We start from the raw sequence: 9296 nt of genomic DNA, 5'->3' as shown, positions 1-9296 counted from the left end.
CGCAGATTGATTGGTTCAAGTGAGTGAAAGAAGGACAGAAATCCATGAAGGGATCTAAATTAGAGGGAGGTGAAAGAATAGCAGTTGTTTAGCAAGAATAGCAGTCGTTTTTCGGAAGAAAAAAAAACATTTCTGTATTTTGTAAACATCATTATTTATTCGTATTAAGTTTACGGTGAAATGATTTCTGGTGGAAAAAAACTCCAAAATATGAGACAGAATTAATACTATAAAAATTTCAAAAAGGCAAGAAATTGAACAAGTACCGTTGAAATAATATAAAGACAACGATAACGAAGAGATATATAAATGTAAATTAAAATATATGCAGTATAACACAGAAATTAAAGGTAAAATAAAATAAAATGACATCACGGTGTAATTATTAATTATGTAAATAAAAGAATAGTTAAAATAATGCAATAAAATTACGAAAAAATAGTATAATAAAGCAATATAAAATAAAATACTGGAGATATATAATATAATATAAAAGTGCAGATTTGCGTCAGTATTTCAGTATTCGAAGCATACGAAAAATCTTCCGTAATTCACAAATCACAGGGTTCTTAGCTTTTCAATTTAAAAACAGGATAAAGTTAAAAACAGTATATACAGCTACAGTGGTGCTCTTTCCGTAAGGAAACCCAGGATCTAATGATATTTTAAAGTTGATGGAAAATACTTCCGCATGGAAAGCAAAGAAGAACATTAAACTAAGAGAAAAGAGCAAAGAAGAAAATTAAACTATGAAAGAAAAAAGAAAATTGATTTATGGATGCGAACCACCAACATAAACACATTATGGATCAGTTTACTACTTCAGCGATGATGAAATTGAGGAAAAGTTTGAAGTCAAACTTCTAAGCAAAAGAGCCGTTATTATTTTTTTTGGCAGTTTTGAGGCCTAAGGAAGACTTATGTGGGCGAGTTATTACGCAATATTGGCGTTAGGGGATTAGAAATCAACAAGTTAGCATCGGAACCGGATTCTTTCGTTCTCTGGAGGATTTTCATATGTATGCGCAAGCCGCGGTGGAGTTTCGATCGCACAACACATCCACATATTTATACTTCCGTGGTTGTTGGCGATAAATATTCGCCTATAAGATAAATGCGTATGTGTAGATGTATGAATATAAGAGTAGGCCTATGTTCAGCATTGAGAGGGGAGCTCATAAACCACCTGATGAGAAGATTTTCTTTTTCTGCAAACCACCCGATGAGAAGATTTTTTTTGTGCTGGAAGAATTAAGAAAAGAGACAGAAGAAAAAACGCTTCCATATTTGGCTGTTCGAATGAATATGACCATTAATTACGCGAATTTGTTGTACTTAATACGTAGCAAATTAGTTTGTAGTAGTAGCAATCGGTCCCGTACAGATATATGTATGTAGCACTGCTAAGCCCAAAGCACTACGCGTGCTGCATTTTAAGCTATTTTTTTAAATGAATAAGCTAGTCAATTTAAAGGGATGTTTTTTTGTTTATAAGTGTTGAGCAAGTAAATATTTAAATATAATAAATACGAAAAATAAATATATGATACAACAAAAAATGTAATAAATACGTATTAAAAATAATCGATATAGTATTAGAAAATACTACAAAGTAAGTACTAGGCAAAAATATACTAAATTTAGTAAATACTGCTAAGTAAAGGGGAATAATATGAAGAGATCACCGAAAGGGCACCAGCAGCTAACGCTGCCCCCCTTTCGGAGGCTCGGCGCAAATCGAATAAAAAATTCGAATTGCAAAAGATTTTAGCGGAATTTCGACGCGTAAAGTTCATCGAAAGGATCTATTCGATATAAAAATTACTTTTTTTCAAGAAATAAACCTCGGTCGTGCCGGAAATTCTAGGAATTTCGGGGTTTTTTTCATCGTTGGCCTTTGTTCTCAACGCAACTATCTTGAAGGCTATATTTCCAATCACAAAATTGATTTCGAAGCGGTTCTCAAAGGTTAAATCCTCCTAGTTTTTGGCTTCTTTTGGATCTACACAGCGTTTTTTTTTCGAAAAATTTCTTCCCGAAATAAATCCCAGTAACGTACCCATTTCACTTCCAAAGCTTGCCTTTCTTCCGTCTTAGTCACCACAGGGAATATTTTTAAAGATAAAAGGTCAGAGAGGGTTGTTTGTCCTTAAGGACAAAATCAAGTGATCAGGATATTTTTTCTTTTTTTCCTGCTAAAAGTAAGTGCAGCGCATAACTCTATTCTTGTCCTTTACGCTTCTTTTTTTTTGTTCTTTTGTTCTCTAGTCAAATATACACGTGGCTCAATATAGTTTATAAACGAAATGAAATTATACGAGTGGATTTGAAATGGTTTATAGACGAAATAAACAAAACACTGAAAAAAAAACAACGAAACAAATAATGTTTATACCAGGAGTTACAGGATTTCGAAACCTTAACCAGAGACATTACAGGATTTTTTCGGGTGCTCGCGTAGGGGGATCACAGCCTAAATTATGCTGACAAATCATTGATGCAAAAAGAAATTTTCTGGATATACGCAGCTAACGTAACTCAACTGTAACGAATATGTAAATTTTTCAGACTCTGGATGCGATTCCTATTCGATTTTTCTAATTTCTATAGAGTTTTTAACGTAATATGAGGAGATAAGATAACGAAATACCTGGATTTAACTAATATTCAAATTTTGAAGTGTCCAGATTTCATCGGATGATGGCTATTTCAGTTGTCGTTCTGTTAAGCTCAAAAAGTTCCTCCAATTGCGTTTTCATTGAATAAAACAATGCTTTCATTGAATTCGCCAGCAGATTTTTAGCTCTCGACTTTAACCAAAACTATTTAAAACGACTATTTCCAAACCTTTATGGATCCTATCTTATTATATATTAAAATTTATTAGGGATTATTATTTTTATTGATTTTTTTATTTTATTTTATTATTTTCATGTTACATACACATTTATCATATCTTTTATTCATAACGATGCTGAGAATGTTCAAATTCAGCTTCGTCGATTTTGACTATCAATTCTAATAAGGCGAGAAACAAAGAAACTGCGGTCGGTAATTTTTTTATTATTTACCATTATAATACGAAGTATTTTTTACTACGTATGGAATTGACCACCTATTTGGAACAATGAGGAAAATTCCCCGCCACCAGCATCTCTCTGCTAGAAATCACACGTGTCATCAACGTGCTGACAATTTTATGTGGAAAATATTTTAGGATTACCCTATGGAATCCAAAAAGTAACTGCCAAAGTATAACTAGAACTTATTTTTGCGCAGGACATTTATGTGATCCAACAGTTTGCAGAAATCCTGGTACCAGTTTAGTATCTTTGCTACAAAAGTAGTGATGAGATTACTTCTTCATTATAATTATTTATTTATTAATATTATTTGAAATGTTACAATGAAAATATTATCTGTTTGAAATGAATGAATCGATAGATCATACTAATAAGACTTTAGGTAGAATTAATTAATTACTCTGAAAATTAATTCATTAATTTATTATCAAAATTAATGTAACTCATTTCAATGAGTCACAGAGCAATGTTGACTACCTTGCTCACATCCCCATAACAAGAGAATATCAGAAAAAGGAGGAGAACAGCAAGAAGGAAAAGAAAAAGAGAAAATAATAAATGTATAAGAGAAAAAAGAATGAAGAACGCTGCCAATCTCTTAATATTATTTTGCATCGTAATTGTTGTGCATGGATACACAGCTGTAATGAATACTGCACGTAAATAAATATCCACTTGTTTACTTCCTTGAAAAATGACATTAATCAACTCCCATCAGTAAAAAAAGGAAGAGCGTCCAGAAAATCAGAACATCGGAGGTATCGGAACGGAACCAGATGTGATGGGGGGATTGCCTATCCACCTATTAAATCACATCAATGTGGCCATACATACATTCATAGATGTTGACGGATTGTTTGGTTTTTTCTATCAAGAAGGCTTTTTCCATCTTTTCCCACCAATGAGAATATGTGCGTCTCGAAATTTTGAAATAAATAGAATAAACAACTAAGAAGAACTAGTTAATAAGAAAAAAGAAAGGAAGAATAAATTAATTAATTAAGAAGGAAAAAAGAAGGAAATATTAAAAAGAGATAAAATAAAAATAAAGATAAATAATAATAAATAATAGAGATGAGAAGTAGAAAGATAAATAAAGAAATGAATATTTTGTTGCCAAGAGGAAATAAAACAAAAAACACAAAAAACCAAAATATTTCAATAATTTCGTGAACGACAACGTTGAATGAATGAAATTCATTGAAACGACTAGAAATGACTTTAGTTTAAAAATGAAATGAATATTTTTCAAAAAGTTAAAAAAAAAAGAAAATGAGTTCAAGTGACCATTCCACTTTTTCGCTTCTTGGTAGAACCTACCCAATGTAAATTCCTGAAACACTCCTTTAACAATGCGAATTCAGGAAAAACAAGTAGAGGAACGATTAAAATGCGGTATTGAACCGACCAGGGACCGAGGACAACAGGATCATTAAGAGTTTGCATCTATCGACGTACATATTCGACGTCTAATAATTCGCCTCGCGTGCTTCTAACGACCAACGACTCCTGCACATTCAAGAGGATCTTTCCTAGAACACCCATTTACTTTTTTTCACCCATTCCATTTATTTTCGTCCATTTTGGTCGCGTGGCAGATGCCTGGTGCTTCATCTAAATATATAGCCGAAAGATATGGTATAAGATAGCACTGCTGAGGGGATGGATATCGCATGAGGACCTTTGCAACTACTGCAGGAGAAGAACGACCTGATTATCCACCATAAATTGCTGTCAGTCCGCTCTTTCCACCAGGCCAAGGTAATTTTGCTTCATATTGATGGTACTTTTCTTCTTTTGGCGCTTTTTTGGTGTCTGTGAATAAAGAAATAAACAACTACCCGACAAGCGCGACATCTCTCTCAAATATCCAACGTAGTGGACGGCCCAGAAAAGATCCCGTTTTGTCTACCTTACATATCTGATGGTATGAGCAGATCGGTACGGAGCTGCTAACAAAAAGTGGGTCTAGAGAATGACGTGAGGGTTGTGGAAATACCTCCAGTGAACCTCAAAGGTCAACTGGCACGTAATCGTGCGTATGATCGACTCTGCACAACTCCGAGCTGCGTGGTTTGCCCTTATGGCAAAGAGGGTGATTGCATGGTATCAGGAGTGGTGTATAGTATCACGTGCAGGTTGTGCGGTGACGATTATATAGAAGAAACGGGACATCCACTGTGTTTTAGGGTCAAGGAGCATTTAGATGGATTCGCGCAATCTAAATTCTCAACTCCACTCGGAGCACACCTTAGAACATCTCATCCAAACTCCGAAGTAGAGGTAGAAGTTAGTATACTATCCTACGGGTCTTAGATCACAGCATGCAGAGCATTTTGGATTACCGCGAAAAGTCCAAAAATAAACAGGAAGAATGAGTGGATTGCGATCACAAACGAACTATCCCCATATCAAGACCTATGCGGGTTTGGTCTACGGGGCGGGCCGTGAAGTCCCTATAAAAACCCTTGTGACTCATAGTTGTGGTACGTGTTGGTCTGTTGCGTAACCAGATCTGGTAAATGAGGTTAGTACTAGCTGATGTGTTGCTGTTTTAGTTTACCTATCGTTTGAATGCTTTCTGTAGGATGATGAGGCGCTTGAGAGGATAAATCACTGATGGCTTTGGTTTTCCTCTGATGAAGGTGATATAGCCGAAATGCTAGCTTAATAAAGGAAGATCAATACCAATCTTGGCTACAGCCCAAGAAAATCAATTAAACTACGATTTTGATTAATTTTTTTTTGTTCTGCTAGTGCTTTATCAAAAGACAACATATTTTACAGCGATATTTCGTTTTCAAGCAACTCGTTATGAAAATATATAGCGGAAACTAACCGTGTGACGAATAAGCGCATTTTTACGCTCATTCTACAGTCGCGCGGCAATTACGCGACTTTTGTCGCCTTTGATAATGGACATTGCTTGGCATCAACTCATTAGAGATAATAGATTTTCTTAGAGGGGAAAAATGTCTTTCAAGAAGACGGAAGAAACAATTAAAAGTAGCAATAAAATCTAAAAATGTTTATGAAACTTATCATAAGAGCGGTATATACTAGTCTGATTGCTGCCGCCACTTTTATATCGAACACACTCAAGCGCTCAGGCATTATATTATAATAATGAGCAATATAATAATGTAATATATATACATATAATATGCGCATAATAATAAGTAATATAATAATAGGGGATATAATAATGATAATAACTAATACATCACAATAGTAGTTATAGTATACTGAAAAATATCTGTAATATATCTCTAAGAGTCTGTAACTATGTAAGATCTTCTCTTTGTATGACGTTACATTCCCACATACTGGGGAAAAGTACTGTAACTCCAACACAGTTACAAATCACAGAAAGTGATGTCAATTTGTTTGAGTTCACTTATATTCTAGAGCTGTTGGTACGCTGTAGTGAAAGTGCTTGTAGAGAGCCGTCTTCGACTCGAATTCAGAACCGGGTTTACGAACGCGCGTGCAGCATTACGATGACATGCGGGGGCGAGCTGATGTGCCAAGTTAGTGTTTATTCCTTCCTAGTCGAGTCTGCCACCAACTCATCGAGTTTAGAAGGAGTAGCGCAGTCAGCAGAAGGTTTTGCTGTGACTGCACGACAGATCGTTGGTTCAGAACCGCACTCGTGCCAACCAAACACTTTCGTATCATAAGAAAATGTTACCAATTATGCTAAATTTTTAGTAAAATTCCTACATAAATTGCTACACTATGGTGTGTCCCATCAAATGTTCGCGACCATAGGATGACGTATGTCGTGCCTGACACGACTCTCTCACGGCCGGAACCACTTTCTCAAGCTGCGCGCGGACAACTTTGCCAATGGAAAACTATTACGGTAACTATTCCAGCCACCCGCAGTACATAAGGGCTGGTTTCGAGCACTCGGGGTCCAGTTTCTTCTCTTCCTTTTGCGTTGGTGTGTCCGGTGCGTTTTATACCGTCGTATTCCAGCGTTTACCATTCATAACCGCAATCCCACGGCTGGCTGCCACAGGCTTCGAGCCGCACACCACTTATCACCTGAAGCCGAGAACCACTTATAGCGTAACCATCTAGACATGGCCTAATCAAAACCATAATCTATCTGTTATGTCGTGTATATGTATTGTTCCCGTGCATTGGTGTTGTGAGGATAAACCACATGCATGTTACCCTTCTACTACATAATACCACTGGTGTTGAGGTACGGGATCAGGGAAGCATCTCCGCTCCTCTCATCCTCAGCGGGATCCTCTCCGGATCCAGGCAGATCCTTCCCACCGGTGCCTGCCTCTTCGGAGCGGATCCGGGGTACGATAACGTAGGGAGTACGGATCATGGAACCATTCTCATGTTGGATTCACTGAGAAATGTAAGGATTGGCATTGATATGGCCGCATACGGAATAAAATTGTACATCACACTCTCCAACCAACTTACTTCGAACGTTGTTTCTCGACTTTCGATCTAGAAAGGAACGAAGCAGCTTGAAAATGGTTGCGTTATGCAACGCATACAAATTACTCGTATGTTGTTTATCCTATTTTTTGTGTTTCAAAGCGATTCTTCCACAAAACGAAACCCGAAAACTTCCATTTTCTTTCAAAAAATTTTATTTTCGTATTTACAGGCAATAATTCACACGATTAGTGGTGCAAGAAGAAGCAAAAAAATACTCACAGTATACTCTTAGATCTAGAAAAATCAATCAACAAGCACACAAACTTATATGCCGAAGCAGTAGTAAAAAACAAAAGCAAATCCGGCTTGCGAAGCCATAATCCCAGAATTCATTGAAACTAATTAAGCAACGGGAACTACGTACTCACAATTGTATATTCCAACGAAAAAAATCGTGAAGTATTGGGTTACAACTCCGAAAATACAAATGGAAAGTTGTTAACAGCGATATCGAGGTCCTTATAAGTTAAGTTTTATCGAAATAATGAAATTTGGACGTGGACGAAATTCAACGAAGTAAATCCGAGTTAAGCTCACTGTGTATCTACATAGATAGGCACACACATGCAATTTTTTTTCTTGATGGAATGCGAAAGAAGGTGAACATAGGTTAATCGGATCAGACGAGTGTGCTGGATTCATTCAGGTGGATGAACAGGATGCCATTTCGAGACTGTAATACCCGCTCCCTAAACAATTGGATTTTCTTCTGGAATATTTCTGTCTGGAACTGTTTTTTTTGTTCTTCTGGAATATTTCTTTTCTTTTGGAATCTTTCTGTTTTCTGAAGAGGTTGGAGACATCTTAGAAGTATAAGACTAATGTTTGGCTAGTGTTTGTTTTCTTTTCGTTTTTTGTATGTTTGCTTTCGTGCATGAACCAAAAACAAAAATCAAACGTAACCTAGTGTTACACTTCCACCACTGATTATAGATTTACCTATTTTTCTGTTTGTTTCTCAGCTAAGTCATTGGATAATTCCTTTTACGGATTTCCCGAGTACACGATCTGCTTCCGTTCCAATGTAAACGATTTCTTTATGAAAGAAGTCGAATTTCACTGGATCGCGAATACTTTTAGAAGGAGAATTGCAATTCAACCCCTCTCAAAATGAAATTTTTCTTAACAGAAGCAGATCGTATAATCGGGAAATCCGAACAAAGAAGGATTCAACGAATTGGTTGTGAAACAAGGAATAAGCTGGGTAAAGCTATAATCACTGCTGGAAGTGTGAACCAGAGCAATACCAACTACAAGCAAGGGAAACTTAACACAGCAAAAAAAAGCGTTTGTCCAGAAAACAACAATTTAAAGGACTTTAATTTAAGATTTAAGTCTGTAGAGATCCACTAGTAAGGCAAGGAATATTGAGTGGTGATGTCAAAATATAACTTCGATTTCCTCTTCTTCTGACTGGACCGCAGTTTCGTCAACGAAGTATTTGATAAGATCTATAACTGCCTTTTCTACACTTCTCTACGTCCCAGGACCCCCAGGTTTCGCTAGATTTGATCCAGAAAACTGAAGTTTAGAGAATTTTTGTAAATATCTCGCACAAATTGACGAAACTTGTGCATAAAGAAAAACATTATCTGTTTAGACCGCATAGCAATAAAATCTTTCCCTTTTAGCACCGTCAAAAAAGAGGAAAAAATGTAAATATCGTGTTCCTTACAAACGAAAATCCCGGCTATCCAATTTCAGCTCTCTGACCCTAAAAGGAAGTGGACTATGTGAAGTACA

General features: G+C 36.2%; 1 protein-coding gene across 1 annotated transcript in view; it reads right to left on the bottom strand.

Moving 5' to 3' along the window:
- Positions 1 to 8191: 8191 nt before the first annotated feature.
- RB195_015893 (uncharacterized protein) overlaps positions 8192 to 9296 on the bottom strand; it is a gene marked incomplete at both ends in the record, with an annotated part of 60305 nt that continues 59200 nt past the window's right edge. The window contains one exon of the mRNA XM_064206820.1: positions 8192 to 8242. Within this exon, the coding sequence (XP_064062701.1) occupies positions 8192 to 8242 (51 nt within the window). The remainder of the gene's footprint in view (positions 8243 to 9296) is intronic.

The sequence above is a fragment of the Necator americanus genome, chromosome V (assembly GCF_031761385.1).
Source record: "Necator americanus strain Aroian chromosome V, whole genome shotgun sequence".
Classification (NCBI taxonomy): domain Eukaryota; kingdom Metazoa; phylum Nematoda; class Chromadorea; order Rhabditida; family Ancylostomatidae; genus Necator; species Necator americanus.
Note: the sequence above shows the minus strand (reverse complement) of the source record. Positions and strands in the feature narration are given on the sequence as shown.